The sequence below is a fragment of the Diabrotica undecimpunctata genome, chromosome 4 (assembly GCF_040954645.1).
Source record: "Diabrotica undecimpunctata isolate CICGRU chromosome 4, icDiaUnde3, whole genome shotgun sequence".
NCBI lineage: Eukaryota > Metazoa > Arthropoda > Insecta > Coleoptera > Chrysomelidae > Diabrotica > Diabrotica undecimpunctata.
The window spans coordinates 28,055,787-28,073,444 of NC_092806.1; the positions used below are offsets into that span (position 1 = coordinate 28,055,787).

General features: G+C 32.0%; 1 protein-coding gene across 1 annotated transcript; it reads right to left on the bottom strand.

The window, feature by feature from the left end:
* Window positions 1-13,311, bottom strand: Pex16 (peroxisomal biogenesis factor 16). Its single transcript, XM_072529207.1, has 5 exons — window positions 13,059-13,311; window positions 7,859-8,099; window positions 7,298-7,509; window positions 4,686-4,890; window positions 1-1,076 (listed from the first exon to the last, which is right to left on the bottom strand). Exons 1-5 carry the CDS (start codon window positions 13,180-13,182, stop codon window positions 818-820), a joined length of 1,041 nt encoding a protein of 346 aa, XP_072385308.1. The 5' UTR covers window positions 13,183-13,311; the 3' UTR covers window positions 1-817.
* Between the last annotated feature and the right edge of the window lie 4,347 nt (window positions 13,312-17,658).

Here is a 17,658-nt window from a genome sequence, read left to right on the forward strand (position 1 = left end):
TTCAATATTTAACTTACGACTATATTTTACATATAAAAATATACAAATTTTACATCTTATAGGTATATAAATTTTCGCAATCACCCAACCAAATACCATAATAGCGTTCAACAAAATTTATTTCTCATACCTTTATATATCCAACTGACCAAAAATACGATATAATTATAATATGTCTTCGTAATAAAATTATGTAATAATAAATATGTCGAAATTCTGATGGAAATGTTGGTCTCGAGACATGTAAAACGTTACAGAAAGTTCACTGTTTGTACGGGTTTGTATGAATATTGTGTCAATTCTGATGACTTATTTCGAGTCAATACCAACCTTACAGCTTGGACAAGTTTTGTCTTGTTTTTACGGAAATGTATGCTATTGTTATTGAATTTATTTTAACAGACGTTGAAATAATTAAAAACAATAGGAAAACAAGCATGGAACTGTCACAATTGACAAAAAGAGAAAAAAGGGATTCCCGGAAATACGTGGAAAGAAATTTATTACAGAACATAACTAAAAACAAAACTAGATCTAAAAATAGCAATTAAAAATTTTTCGCCAGATGAAGTATAGAAACTTTTCAAATCACTTAAGAAAAAACACTGATGGGTAAAATTCATTGGTAATGTAACAAAAATAATATTGACTCATAAATGAATATGTGATGTTCCATATAATATTAAAAATCTGATATGCCACACAAACAGGTTTCGAACAGTTCTTACTAGTGTTTCTAAATAAAGGAATTAGAGAGAACATTGTATAAAATAAATTATATCAAACTACAAAATCATTAACCCAGAAAATTGATAAATTAAGAAGACCACATATAGAAGTATGTACTTTGCCAGAAAGGCAGATACTGAGCTAACGGTGTAAATATTAGACCAGCTAGAGGAACTTTACTCAAAGTCATCAAAAATGAATGTACTCTATCTTTGCTATGTTTTTCATACATTGGTGATCGTAGAAGATATAACAACAGTAATATGGTTCGTTTTGATATCTGCAACCTTTGCTGCGGTGTTACTGACTTTACATCCTTCTTCGTGCAGGATCTATACAATTCCAAGCTGAAAAATAAAAGTTTTGTGAAAAAATAGAAATCGATAATGCAAAATTTAAATAAAAGATATAATACTACATTACGTTTGCTGGGTATAATTGCATACGGAAGTTAATTGAAAAATCTACAGTGAGAAGCAGGACATTAACATTTAAATTAATACTTAAATGAAATACTTGGTATGTACATCTGCAACCTTCTTCAATGTTAAGTAAATTATTAATTGAAAAATAAGCCATTTTTTATTTCTTCTTCTTCTTCAATTGCCCTCTCGGCTACAGAGTTTGGCAATCATCATTGCTATTCGTATCTTTGAAGCTGTTGCTCTAAATAATTGGTTAGATGTGCACTGGAACCAGTCTCTTAAATTGCGCAGCCAAGATATACGTCGTCTCCCCACGCTTCGTTTGCCCTGAATCTTTCCTTGGATACTTAACTGGAGCAATCGGTACTTTTTCCCTCTCATTTCATGACCAAGATATTCCAACTTTCTTCTCTTGATGGTGATCAACAGCTCCCGTTCTTTGTTCATTCTTCGAAGAACTACACTATTTGTTATTTTGTCTGTCCAAGGTATTTTCAAAATTCTTCGGTATATCCACATTTCGAAGGCCTCTAGTTTATCGGTATTGCTCTTGTTTAAAGTCCAAGTCTCTACTCCGTACAGTACTATCGAGAAGAGTAGCATCTAACCAATCTCATTTTCAGGTTTAAGTTAATCTCATGACTTCCGAGAATGTCCTTCATATTAACAAAATCAGCTCGAGCCTTTCCAATTCTAGTTTTTATTTCTTCTGTGATGTCATTGTTGTTATTAACGCTTGTTCCCAAATATTTATATTTGTGCACCCGTTTGATTTCGTTATTGTGAATGTACAGGTTTGCATTCAATCTTTGTTTTTTTTTAAATAATCATGAATTTCGTCTTCTTGACGTTCATTGTTAACCCTTTCTCTTCACTAGCTGTGACTACCTTGTTTAAAATGGCTTGCAGGTCTTTTACTGTCTCCGCCATTAAAACCGTATCATCTGCGTATCTATTATTATTAATTGGTTGGCCGTTAACTTTTATCCCAATCTTTTCTTCCTCCAATGCTTTCTTCATAATTTCTTCCGAATAGAGATTAAATAGCATTGGTGACAGCACACATCCTTGTCTAACTCCTTTTTTAATTTGAATTTCATTCGTTGTGCTATTTTCGATGCGTGCGACTGCCTTCTGATTATAATACAGAGTAGATATTATTCTTATATCGCGAGTGTCTAACTGTTTAGCTTCCAAGATCTCTAAAAGTTGGTCATGCTTGACGTTATCAAACGCCTTGTTGTAATCAATGAAACAAGCAAATACATCTTGATTAACATCCAAAAACCTCTGTGTCAGGATGTTAAAGGCAAATAATGCTTCGCGAGTTCCATATCCCTCCCGGAATCCAAACTGAGTTTCTCCGATATCTTCTTCCAATTTTCTGTAAATTCTATTGTGAATTATTTTGAGGAATATTTTTAAGGTATGGCTCATCAGACTGATCGTGCGATGATCACTGCACTGCTTAACATGTGCCTTCTTGTGAAGGGGACAAAGGTTGATCTTAGCCATTCTTCAGGAATTGTACTGTTTTCATAAATCTTGTTAAATAAGTCTACTAACAAATGGATTCGATCTTCGTCTATCAACTTAAGTATATCCGCTGGTAGCTCGTCTGGTCCTGGAGCTTTGCTATTCTTTGATGACTTCACCGCTTGCATTACTTCTTCTTTGCTTATTTCTGGACCTGTCTCCTCTGGAAAATTGTCACAAGGAGGCTGCCTTTGATCGTCAAACAGTTCTTCTATGTATGTCTGCCAATGTTTTAGTTTCTCCTCTGTTTCCATTCTCATGTTCCCTTGTTGGTCTATAAGTACTGTCTGCTTCCTGTTTCTCCTGTTGATCATTTCTTTAACTTTCTTGTGAAGATAGAACGAATCATATTTGTCTTCCAAGCTTTTAATCTCCTTACATTTGTCTTGTAACCATTGTTTTTTAGCGTCGCGGATTTTTCTTTTGATCTCTGTGTTAATTTGCTTATACTGATCTTCATTTTTGCCTTTCGATAGTCTTCGAGAATTCATCAATAAAAAAATTTGGTCACTCATCCATTCTTTCTATTTCTTTGGTTTTTCTCTCTTCAGAATATTTTTAGCGGGCTCCAGCACGTTCTTTTTAATAATGGCCCAGTGTTTATTAATGTCTAGTTCTGGTATCTTCTCTGTCTTTTTAAGTTTTTCAAGATTTGCCTGAATGCTTTGTACTCTTTTAAGTTTTATTCGGAATTGTGCCACTACTGGATTGTGGTCTGACCCTATATCTGCTCCTGGATACGTTTTCACAGATTCGATTGTGTTTTTATATTTGTTGTTTATGGTTATATAATCTATTTGATTTCGTATAATATGGTCTTTAGTGTCTCCAGGAGATTTCTAGGTCTATACTCGTCTTCTTGGTAGTTGATAAAATGTGTTTTTAATTATAAAATTATTTTCCTGGCAAAATTGCAACAGCCGATCGCCTCTTTCATTTGTTTGACCGAGACCATATTTTCCCAACCCATTTGCCACATTCTCCTTTCCCAATTTTCGCATTCCAATCTCCCATTATTATTGTAATGTCTCTAGACTTAACAACTTTTAGTGTTTGTTCAATGGTCTTATAAAATTCTTCTGTGTCTTCTTCGCTACTCTTCGCTATTTTTTATTTAAAAAACATTTAATAAAAAATAGACAAATGAAAAAAGCAAGAAGCAAATCAAATTCAATAATAAAGAAATTGTGACAAAGTGAGGCCTATCTTGTTCTAAAAATAATTGAATTAGTTTTTAAAAAGTCTTTAAAGGGTTTCACCTGTTACTGTTTGAAAAATAGCTCTTATTTTAGCTTTCATATCTTCTGGAGTAATCGATGGGGTGTTATACATTATACTTTGTAGGTATCCCCAGAAAAAAGTCCATCGGTGTCAAGTCCGGAGATCTTAAAGACCATTTATGTGGATCATTTCTTCCGATCCAGTTTTTACCAAAACGCAGGCTTATAATATTCTTATATCTCGGTTTTGGACTACATGTACAATTGGTCTGCATTTAAACCTGTCAACTGTCACAAATATCTCAAGTACGAGAATTTCTTACGCCCTATCCATTTCTTTCCTTCAATTTTACTGTTTAGAATTGACTGAAGAAACTCATATCTTGGTCCTCTGATTATATGTCCAAGATATTCTAATTTAATATTTGATCTCCAAATTAGGCTTCAAATGAGTTGGGCCAATAACTCATTATTGGTCATGAATGTTTAAAATGTGCTTCTTGCCTGTTTATTTCCACATCTGATTTCAAAGGAAGGATCTCAATTTTTGATGATCCAACATCAGAAATGATACACACTTATTAAGCCTAATCCGGTAAAAGACATTTTTGGGTTTAGGCACCTTTTCCTCTGAGCCACTCAATTAATCTTTAATAAACAGTTGGAGGTCACTTGAATGATACAGCGATGTTAATTTAACAATATTGTACAAAATATATTAGACTCTAATTGAAGCTATGGTAATTGATATATATTATTATGTAGATTTACTTACCTAGCAAAGTCCAATGCTAAAGACACAGCCCATGGTTTCCATGTCCTAGTTCCCAAACAAGCCATTGCTGCCAGATGAATAATGGGTTTTGAAATGTACACAGTTTCTGCAATCAACTCTCTTTTGGCCAAAGCATTAGTTAATGTTGGACCTTCTTCCACACCCAATAAGGACCTTTTTGGTAAAGGTTTCCAATCTCTTAAGCCTGATAATAAAAAATATTTTACATAACCTTGATGAAGTAAGCAACAAATAGATGAAATAAAAGTTCCTATAAGCATTGCAAAACTGCAAAAGATAATAAAGAAAATAAAAAAATATATTATTATAAAAGACAGGCAATAAACAGAACACTTGTTCTTCTCTTGGCGCTACCGTCCTTTGTGCGATTTGGCCTGTCTTACAATATTTTTCCATTCTGTTCTGTCAGCTACTTTTCTTTTCAACTACCTGATGGTCATAACTTAAAGGTCATTCTCTCTACAACGTCTCAATATTTTACAGGGCTTCTTTTTGTTCTTTTTCCTTAAGGTTTCCATCTCTGGGTTACTTTTACAGCTCGATTATCCAGCATTCTTTTTAAATTTATTCATTTTAATTTTCAATGTACCATTGGTACAAAGGGTTGGTCCAAATATATTCCTTAGTACTACTACTCTACTACTCTATGATTCAATTCTTCTTCGTGTTGTCAATGTTTCTTGTATGACTTGGCTTTTGATGATCCCATCTCTATTTAGGTCTTTCTGTCAATCATTCAGTTTTTGTCTACCACCTAGGGGCATTCTCAATTAGCAGATTGTTTTCCTTATCTCTTTATGTTCTAGCCATCTCAGTCTCTTCGTTTTAATAAATCTAACTATATTTTCAATGTCTATTATTTCATGGTTCATTCTGCTTTTCACTTCTTCATGTTCCATTCTTTTCAGGCCCACAATTCTTCCTACGATTTCTCTCTCAAATATTCTTAACTACTGGTTTGATTGCACCTCTGTATATTTTCAGTTTTGTATTTCTGGTCCTTCATTAGGCTATGTGATATTTCCAGTATATTTTGTTGCCTGCTAGTATTCTCTGTTACTTCTTCACTTTTCTTATATTTACTATTCACAATTACTCCCACATATTTAAATTGTTGAACTCTTTACAGTAGTATACATTTTGCATCTATTATCTCAGTATTTTATTTTCATCATCATCATTGGTGCTACAGCCCTATAAAAGAGCCTCGACCTTCCCAAGTCTATTATGCCAGTCAGTTCTATCCATTGCCAACTGTTGCCAGTTTGCTGCGCTTATTTGCCTACCATCCTCATCTACTATCCCTCCACCTGAGTTTTGGTCTACCCCTACTTCTACTTCCCACAGGTTGTGACATAAGGCGGTATTTTATGTTAGTGGAATTTTTAGTAGCAATCTTTTATACTAGTTTTCATGTCGTCATTTTCTTGTTCACCCCCTTTTTCGGTTACACCATATAATATATTTTTCTTTCTTACTTCAATTTCTAGCTCTTCTATCCTTTTCTTTCTGCCATTTCTACTTTCATTATCTGAAAATCATTTGTGATCCGTCTTTACTCAGTGGTGGAAACTCACCTCCAGTAAGTCTGTCAGAAGAATGTATATAAGAACTTACTTGTTTTGAGTGAAATAATTTTCATGACACACAGACTGTTGCTAAATCCTATATATAACTACACCAAATATTAATATGAAGATTTATAACTGTACAAAATGATTTTGGTTAGTCTGTATGACTAACCTAATTTGCGCAAAAGCAAAATGTTTTTGTTTACAACTGTTTTGCTACCATCTTGAACATTATAAAAACTTTAATTACCTGCAACTTTGACTATAAATATAATAGAGACTCTCCTAAAACGATTTTTACAGATACTATATAAATTTTATCTAATTTTAAGAATCACTCAAGGACGATATTTTTATTTTTTATGTACTTTTCTTGGGTAATCATACTTTTTTCGTTATAGAACTTAGCAAATTCGAAAATTAGATGAGTTTACAAAGCTCTATTATGCAAAAAATATGAATGTCCAAAAAAATCCAAATTGATTTCTACCCATAAAGTTGCCCCCTTGTTACCAAAAAACTCTGAACAGTTATTATAATTAAATAAAATTGCCCACAAAAAACGTTTTAATGAATCTCTAACGCATTTCTTTTTGCATCTCACTGTATTCGCACCAGTAGTAAGATTTAAATTTTATCAACATCCTATCCTCTAGGAAATGTTATTTTATTTTATATCTTATAACTGTTTTTCCTAAAATCAATAGTTTCTTAGAAAAATTATAAAATGTTAGGAAAAACAAGATTTCAACCTCTTTTAGCCCCTATAAAGAGAAAACAAAAGATTTCTTGACAACTCCTTACTACTCTAGCCATTAATGATATCCATCAATAAAACTGTAGGTATAAATTTCTGTTTTCTCAGTACAGAATGTACATGTATATTTTATTGCCTTCCTAATCTGAATACAGATTTTGTATTCACTTCCCATTTTTGCTCTATAGTGTTTTTCATTGCTATTATGTATTTAAAAAATATTATTAATAACCTCTAAATCATGGTACAATTAATTTACTAACCCAATGGAGGAGAAGAATCCACTTTTCTCACAACCCTACCAGACCTTTTTAAGGTGAATGATACTGAATCATATTCTGCTTGAGCAACATCTCGTGCAGAGGTATATTTTTGGTTGCTAGCTGCTACATTTTTCCTATTCAGAACTGGAATTGGAGGGCTCTGAATGATGGGTTCTTTATAATGGAAGATTAAAAATAGTCTTGAAATACACCTGAAACAAGATCATGTTAAATTGGAATTTGATTATGTTACTATTACTATTATAAAATACAAGTAACAACAAGGAATCAGTGCATATTTGCCAACACATATTTTATTCATAGATCAGTAATTAAGTAAATGTTATGGGCAAAGTTTTACAAAGTCAAGATTTTTCCAATTTTAGTTAGCTATTTAATAAATTAGAATATTTTTGTGTTTCCTTAATTTGAAGCTATTATTAATAATATAAAATAAAAAAGTAGTCTTCAGTGAGTTATCTATTTAACATGCATTGTTTGTTTACATTTGGAATATATTAGTAAATATATATTGTAAACTATCTATATGGTTCCACTTACTTAAACACCTGTATTGATACTATAACAATCCATTTTCCAGTATTGCCCCAAATTTTGTTAGCAGAAAGTTCACAGAACACTTCAGAATATTCAATTACAGTCAACCAAAGCTTTATTGTTTCTGCTGTACCATTGCTATGAACCTTTTGTGCCTTTTTTATGATTCTGTCATTGAACATTACCAAAAGATTGGATAGACAGTAAATAAGTTCTGATACTACATGAGAATTATTTATTCTTCCTAGAAGCAAAAAAAATATTATAATAGCATAGTAGTAGAAAATGTTATAAGTAGTTGAAAGTAGTAAAAATCAAACAACAAAACTGTCTTTATGCCTAAAAAGAGTATTTCAGTATTATTGTTGTGAAAATGTAAATATGATGTAATATAAAGTTTACAATCTGCAAATTTAGAAAAAAAACCCTGATATTTCACTTATTTAAGCAAAACAAAGAGAGAAACATGAATTCAGAGGTGGAAATCAAAATATCACTTATTTTAAAGTAAAATTGTGGCTTATTCTCAGCAAACATAGTAAATTGTAGAAACATCAATGTTTCTAACAGTGGCGCCCGGTCAGGGTCGGCAGTGCCGACCCACACCTTTATAGATATTATAGATTTTTTTAATATTTAATTTAATCAGTATTTCAATAATTAATTGTGGCAGGTAATCAGTTGATGTCATTTGTTTTTGTGAAATAAAAAAATATCTGTGAGATAATGAAATAATAAAGACTAAATTTTATTCATGGTTTTTAAAAGAATTCGACCAATTCGACCAGACTAAATTTTATTCATGGTTTTTAAAAGAATTCGTCCAATCTGAGCGTTAAGTGATCCCTGCGTAGACACTTTTCGAATTGATGATCCGATATCGGAGACGTCCACCCGCCTGTGGATTCTTAAAAAGGCACGTTTTGCGTTTTTGGCGAGCCGATCCCAACCTTGACGATTTACTTGTAAAAATCAACGGAATATTAGTTGATTAGCAACCAAATATACATTTCTTTCCATATGAACTTAATTACCAAGTACGGCAAAATTAAATTTGCCGATGCTTCATTTAGATTGGGATTGGTGATTGGTCGCGAACTGTACATTGCGAGCGCGGGATGAAATGTTATTTCATATAAGAACGTAAGTAGTAAAGTGAAGTGATATTCAGTGCACGAACTAGCCTTTCTTTATGTGATTTATTTTTATTTTCTAAAGTAATACTGTGATACGTTACGTCTGCCGTAAATAGTTAAAGGTTAAAGGGTTTGACATAGTTTTTTTTAAATTAAAGTGTAAACAAATTCAGGTAAATTTACCTAAAAAATGCAAGCCATGGGAGAAACTGTAAGTATTGATAAGTCTGATATTGTAAATTATATTTTGCATAATGGGTTTTCAACTATTCCATACGAAGAACAAATTGCTATTAAAAATAAGGGGCGTCCTTTGCCTAAAATGTCCCGGCTTATAAATATTAGTGCGGGTAAGGGAAGTAATAGATCATTTTCAGATAATTGGTACAGCAAGTACTCATGGCTTACCGGGAGTGAAATAAAAAACAAACTTTTCTGTTGTCCTTGCATTTTATTTTCGACAAATTTGGGCAAACATCAAAATCCGTGGTGTGAATCTGGTTACGATAATTTAAAGGAATTATTTAGGGCTTTACATAAACATGATATTTCGAAAGATCATACTTACAGCCAGATTAAATTAGATTTATTTGGAAAACAAAATATCTATGTTTCATTAGATAATGCCCAACGTGAAAATGCTATTAAACACAACGAAATTGTAAAAAATAATCACGCAGTTTTACGTCGTTTAATTGATATTGTAATTTTTTTAAGTTGTCAGGAATTATCTTTTAGGGGACACGATGAATCGGAGCATTCGTGAAATCAAGGTAATTATAGAGAACTAATAAAAATGTTTAAGAAATACGATTTGGAATTTTCTAATTTACTTTCTGATTCGAAGAGATTTAGCGGTGTATCTAAAACAATCCAGAATGAATTAATAGAATCAATTAGTTACATTTTGAGTAACGTTATTGAATCTGAGATTCAGGAAACCATTTGCTTTTCACTAGAAGTAGATGAAACTACCGACATATCATGTCATTCACAATTATCAATTGTTGTTCAATACGCGTTACGTGGTAATATCTATGAGAGGTTTTTAGGTTTTACAGACGTGAGTAAAAGCCATAAGGCAGAATATATTTTTGGTGTTTTAAAGGACAGATTAAAATTTTTTGATATCAAAAATAAATTGGTAGGGCAAACTTATGACGGCGCTGCCGTGATGTCTGGTGAATTAAATGGTCTCCAGGCAAAAGTTAAAACTATTGCACCGCAAGCTTTATTTACTCACTGTCATGCGCATAAAATGAATTTAGTTTTGCAGGATACATGTAAAAAAATTAAAGAATGTCGTCTTTTTTTTTGCCAGTTTAAGCGGATTTGCTTCATTTTTCTCAAGCTCACCTAAACAGACTAATGTTTTAGAACGGTTTGTTTCGAAAAAATGCCAACAGTTTGTCAGACGCGATGGAATTTTAAATCTCGGTTAGTTTTCACTGTAGCAGATTTTCGTGAACAGCTTATGGAAGTTTTTGATTTTATTATTGAATGCGACGATTTTCAAAGTGATGATATCTCGATCCGTGAAGCAATTGGTTTGAAAACTTTATTAAATGATTATTCTTTTAACATACTTTTAAATATTTTTAAGAAAGTGTTTACCCAAACCGATTTGATATTCAATGTTGTTCAAAATCAGTTAACTGACAGTATTCATTCCAAAAATAGAATAACAAGACTGGTGCACAATCTCAGAGATTTTCGTAATGATAGTAATTTCCAGTATATACGCAGTGAAGTTTTGGACTCGCTTGATATTTCCGAACCCCCAAAAAAAAAAGACAAAGTCATGACACAGAAACAGATATCGAAAAACGAGTATATTTTGAAATTTTGGATAGATACTATTATTATGCAAATAGATACTCGTTTTTCGAATTTTGAAGATTTGCAAATTTTTGACCTCTTTGACGATTCAAAATTTAAAAGTTACGCCAAAGAATGTCCAAGATATTTATTAGACAGGTTAATTAAAAATTACCCATCATTCTTTAATAAAATAAAATTAGAAAATGAATTAAAAGTTTTATATGCTGATCCAAATATTTTCGGAAGATGGGATAAGTTACAAGATATGTATAATTTTATATACTGCAATTCATTACAACAAACTGTTACCGAAATTAATAAATTATTGTCATTAATTCTCTCATTACCACCAACGTCTGCCTCAAATGAACGAGATTTCTCTTGCCCCAAAAGAATCAAAACTTATTGTTGAAATACCATGAAACAAGAGAAAAGTCAAGCTTGTCTCAAATGTCAATAGAAAAAAAACTTTTAAAATCTCTCCAAAACTCTAATAAATTTTACGATGACGTTATAACCCATTTTGCTACTTCCAAACAACGTAGACTTGAGTTAATTTATAAACATGTTTAGGTTCTAAATTTATAGGAAAAAACAAAAAAAAAAAAACAAAAAAGAAGAAAACAAAAAATCTCTTATGATGATTTACTTAAGTCTTTATTAGACGGTATACCTATCTGAGGAGACAAAAAATACCTTGCCGACCTTGTCTCTCAAGCCACGAGCCGCCACTGGTTTCTAAGAATTTAATTATTACTCAGCAACATAGTTTTTGTCTAAGTGCTATGGGATTTGATAATCATTTAGTATCTTAAATAAAAAAACTGATATTATAATGATACTAAAAACTCTCTATATTATAATGTACAATCTGCTTCCCTTAAACATTACTCTTAACCCCCTTAAAATATCACTCTTAATTTGACAGCAAAACATCGGCAATTAATTATCTGGGTCTGCAATCTCTTAAGATATATAGAATTTGCACTGACACTTATTTCACTAACTCAAAAGGCTTTGTCTTTTATGAGTCATCTCACTATATCCATGTTGACCATGAACTAGATGGTCCTAATGTTGACATGTTGCTATTGTTCAGAAAATCTAGGTGTATTTTGATTTTGGTTTGAGTCCAGTACCCAAAATTTTTCAGTTGCTTTGTAGCTTTCCAAAGTGAATAATCTCTTCTGACATCATTAGCCAGCACATTCAAATAATCACCAATTGTTTTGTTTTTAATGCACTGGATGTTACACTTTAGATGCTGCATTGCATTATTTAAGGCTGTTTTTGTCTTGTATGTTTCCAGTCTTTTGTCATTTTCTTCTCAGCTTTCATTTTTCACAAATAGCGATCCTAATTTCTTTTAGGTTACTATTATCTTTTGCCCTGGGAATATTTTCAGGAGTATTATACTGAATATTTTTTATAAAAAGTTCAATTTGTTCATCTAGTTGCTCTTCTCTTATAAAAACTGTGAGCTTACTGCTTTCTGCGAGTTTGATTTTGAGATGTACCCAGCCAGTTTTTTTTGTTAGTTAGTTTTGGTAACTTTTTTTCTGAATTATAGTATCACTCAATGTAAGAATTATATGCTAGCAATTGAAATTCATGGCCCATACCTCTTCTTCAACATGAATGTAGTTTGTAGAAATATTCTTCACTACAAAGAAATCTATTGGATCAGGAATTTTAATCGGATCTCTTGGCCAGTAAGTTGATTTACCTGTTGATAATGTTTCACATTTGAGCTGATTACTTGCTTCAAAGTTTACAATGTGTACTATATCTTACATCGAATTTAAAACAAAAATAGACAAACAGGTCTTTGCTTGTTGCACAAAGCTCCTTTTAATTTATTTTTCATACTTGTCTACATTTTAAAATCTTAGTTATATCTTATGACTTTATTGTTACTGTCAATTATATTTTAAATGGTTTGTTCTGTTAAATAAATAAAATAAAATAGAATTACTAAGCATTGAAAATGTGAAAATGTTCATATTCTCTAATATATTTTTTATATTGGGTTGATTGTGTGTAACATAATTACAAACCATAATCTTTCTTATTCAAAATTATAAATACATATTTTACAGCATAACCATTGGATAGTTATATATTCATACACACTTTGAATATTTGAAAAACTATACTTTCTCTCCCAATGTAATATATTTACAATCAAAGTGCACTGATCCTTACAAATTTACAGTTACCCACAAGTATGGAAAACCTAATATTACCTGCTAAAAAGTAAGAGATCCATTTAACACTGCTTTCCCAATCACCTAGAGAACTTGGGTTTTTGCTGACCCATGATTTATACGAGTGGTATAACTCTGGTAATGTAAATAAAACTGTGGACATTTTTTACTACTATCGTCATAACATAACCCAAATTTAAAAATGGCCAATAGTTGTCAATTTTGAATTGACCTTTGTGACATTTTTTAGTTCTAATTCTTCTTTTAAATATTTTGCTTTTCATCAAATTCTCGTAAGTCAAAATTATTAACAATTGTCTGCTAATAGAGAATGTTTTTTGAAGTTATACCAAAGAATATAGACGCTTATAGAAGAATATTAATAACAAAATAAACAATGAATTTTACTGCAGGGTATGTCAAAAAAAATTTTTGCATCCAACTCCTTTCATACATATATGAAAAAAAAAATATTTTCCACTGCACTGCCACACCCGTTTTTTTAATCAGCAAGTCACCCTTAATCGAAATAATTCAATTTTCAAACAAAATATACACTTTTAATGTTCACGAAATTTTCAGCAAATACAGACATCCAAGTGGAAATTTTTCTCACGAACTGTTAGATGTAGGAAAATTCCGAGTATGGCAGAAGAACGAGCGGCCTATTTTATGTAGGAAATATCTATTCGCTTGACTCTCGGACCAAAATTGACTTGACGCCAATACAGCCGATTAACCAAATTTGATAAAAATCCAAGGGTACCCCCTTGGAAAATTTGTGCCAAATTTTTCAAAAAAAATTTTTGTTTAATGTTTTGGTGCATGCACTTGGTCCAGCCTATTCCAAACATGTGTTTTTTTCTGATCCCTTAACCCCAGTTTGCCGGAAAAGAGGAAAAATCGAATTAAAAAATCTACAGTTTTTTAGATTTTCCGGCAAAACGGTGCATAATTTTTAGCCACATGTTTAAATTTTTTTAATCAGCAAGTTACCCTTAATCGAAATAATTCAAATTTCAAACAAAATATACACTTTGTTTTTTCTCCAAAGTTTCAGCGAATACATACATCCAAGTGGACATTTTTCTCACGAACTGTTAGATGTAGGAAAATTCCGAGTATGACAGAAGAACGGGCGGCCAATTTTATGTAGGAAATATTTATTCGCTTGATTCTCAGACCAAAATTGCTGCCAATATAGCCGATTAACCAAATTTGATAAAAATTCAAGGGTACCCCCTTGGAAAATTTTTGCCAAATTTTACAAAAAAAAATTTTGTTTAATGTTTTGGTACATGCACTTGGTCCAGCTTATTCCAAACATGTGTTTTTTTCTGATCCCTTAACCCCAGTTTGCCGGAAAAGAGGAAAAATCGAATTAAAAAATCCACAGTTTTTTCGATTTTCCGGCAAAACGGTGCATAATTTTTAGCCACATGTTTAAATTTTTTTAATCAGCATGTCACCCTTAATCGAAATAATTCAAATTTCAAACAAAATATATACTTTTAATTTTCTCGAAATTTTCAGCAAATACAGACATCCAAGTGGAAATTTTTCTCACGAACTGTTAGATGTAGGAAAATTCCGAGTATGGCAGAAGAACGAGCGGCCAATTTTATGTAGAAAATGTCCATTCGCTTGACTCTCGGACCAAAATTGACGCCAACATAGCCGATTAACAATATTTGATAATAATCCAATGGTCTGCAGTTTTTTCGATTTTCCGTCAAAATGGTGTATAATTTCTAGCCACATGTTTATATTTTTTAAACAGCAAGTCACCCTTAATCGAAATAATTCAAATTTGATACAAAATATACACTTTTAATTTTCTCGAAATTTTCAGCGAATACATACATCCAAGTGGAAATTTTTCTCACGAACAGTTAGGTCTAGGAAAATTTTGAGTATGGCGGAAGAACGAGCTGCCAATTTTATGTAGAAAATGTCCATTCGCTTGACTCTCGGACCAAAATTGACGCCAACATAGCCGATTAACAATATTTGATAATAATCCAATGGTCTGCAGTTTTTTCGATTTTCCGTCAAAATGGTGTATAATTTCTAGCCACATGTTTATATTTTTTAAACAGCAAGTCACCCTTAATCGAAATAATTCAAATTTGATACAAAATATACACTTTTAATTTTCTCGAAATTTTCAGCGAATACATACATCCAAGTGGAAATTTTTCTCACGAACAGTTAGGTCTAGGAAAATTTTGAGTATGGCGGAAGAACGAGCTGCCAATTTTATGTAGGAAATGTCCATTCGGTTGACTCTCGGACCAAAATTGACGCCAACATAGCCGATTAACGAAATTTGATAAAAATCCAATGGTCTACAGTTTTTTCGATTTTTCGGCAAAATGGTGCATAATTTCTAGCCACATGTTTATTTTTTTTAACGGCAAGTCACCCTTAATCGAAATAATTGAAATTTTAAACAAAACATTCACATTTAATTTTCACGAAATTTTCAGCAAATACAGACATCCAAGTGGAAATTTTTCTCACGAACTGTTAGATGTAAGAAAATTCCGAGTATGGCAGAAGAACGAGCGGCCAATTTTATGTAGGAAATGTCCATTCGCTTGGCTCTCGAACCAAAATTGACGCCAACATACCCGATTAACAAAATTTGATAATAATCCAATGGTCTGCAGTTTTTTTGATTTTCCGGCAAAATGGTGCATAATTTCTAGCCACATGTTAATTTTTTTTTTAAAGAGTAAGTCACCCTTAATCGAAATAATTCAAATTTTAAACAAAATATACATTTTTAATTTTCACGAAATTTTTAGCAAATACAGACATCCAAGTGGAAATTTTTCTCACGCACTGTTAGATGTAGGAAAATTCCGAGTATGGCAGAAGAACGAGCTGCCAATTTTATGTAGGAAATGTCCATTCGGTTGACTCTCGGACCAAAATTGACGCCAACATAGCCGATTAACGAAATTTGATAAAAATCCAATGGTCTGCAGTTTTTTTCGATTTTCCGGCAAAATGGTGCATAATTTCAGGCCACGTGTAAAGATTTTTTTAATCAGCAAGTCACCCTTAATCGAAATAATTCAAATTTTAAACAAAATATACACTTTTAATTTTCTCGAAATTTTCAGCGAATACATACATTCCAGTGGAAATTTTTCTTACGAATAGTTAGATGTATGAAGATTCTGAGTATGGCAGAAGAACGAGGGGCCAATTTTATGTGGGAAATGCCGATTCGCTTGACTCTCGGACCTAAATTGACACCAATATAGCCGATTAACCAAATTTGATAAAAATCCAAGGGTACCCCCTTGGAAAATTTTTGCCAAATTTTGAAAAATCGAATTAAAAAATCTACAGTTTTTTTATTTTCCAGCAAGTCACCCTTAATCGAAATAATTCAAATTTCAAACAAAATGTACACTTTTAATTTTCTCGAAATTTTCAGCGAATACATACATTCAAGTGGAAATTTTTCTCACGAACAGTTAGATGTAGGAAAATTTTGAGTATGGCAGAAGAACCAGCTGCCAATTTTATGTAGAGAATGTCTATTCGCTTGACTCTCAGACCAAAATTGACGCAAATATAGCCGATTAACAAAATTTGATAAAAATCCAAGGGTACCCCTTTGGAAAATTTTTGCCAAATTTTACAAAAAAAAAAAATTTTGTTTATTGTTCTGGTTCATGCACTTGGTCCAGCTTATTCCAAACATGTGTTATTTTTCTGATCCCCTAACCCCAGTTTGCCGGAAAAGAGGAAAAATCGAATTAAAAAATCTACAGGTTTTTCGATTTTCCGGCAAAACGGTGCATAATTTTTAGCCACATGTTTATTTTTTTTTAACGGCAAGTCACCCTTAATCGAAATAATTGAAATTTTAAACAAAACATTCACATTTAATTTTCACGAAATTTTCAGCAATTACAGACATCCAAGTGGAAATTTTTCTCACGAACTGTTAGATGTAGGAAAATTCCGAGTATGGCAGAAGAACGAGCGGCCAATTTTATGTAGGAAATGTCCTGTCGCTTGACTCTCGGACCAAAATTGACGCCAACATAGCCGATTAACAAAATTTGATTATAATCCAATGGTCTGCAGTTTTTTCGATTTTCCGGCAAAATGGTGCATAATTTTTAGCCACATATAGGGATTTTTTTAATCAGCAAGACACCCTTAATCGAAGTAATTCAAATTTCTAACAAAATATTCACTTTTAATTTTCAGGAAATTTTGAGCCAATACAGATATACACGTGGAAATTTTTCTCACGAACGGAGTAAAATTGACGCCAACATAGTCGATTAAAGAAATTTGATAAAAATCCAATGATCTACAGTTTTTTTTGATTTTCCGGCAAAACGGTGCATAATTTTTAGCCACATGTTAATATCTTTTTAATCAGAAAGTCACCCTTAATCGAAATAATTCAAATTTTAAACAAAATATTCACTTTTAATTTTCAGGAAATTTTCAGCCAATACAGACATCCAAGTGGAAATTTTTCTCACGAACTGTTAGATCTAGGAAAATTCTGAATAAGGCAGAAGAACGAGCGGCCAATTCTATGTAAGAAAAGTCCATTCGCTTGTCTCTCGGAATTAAATTGACGCCCACATAGTCGATTAAA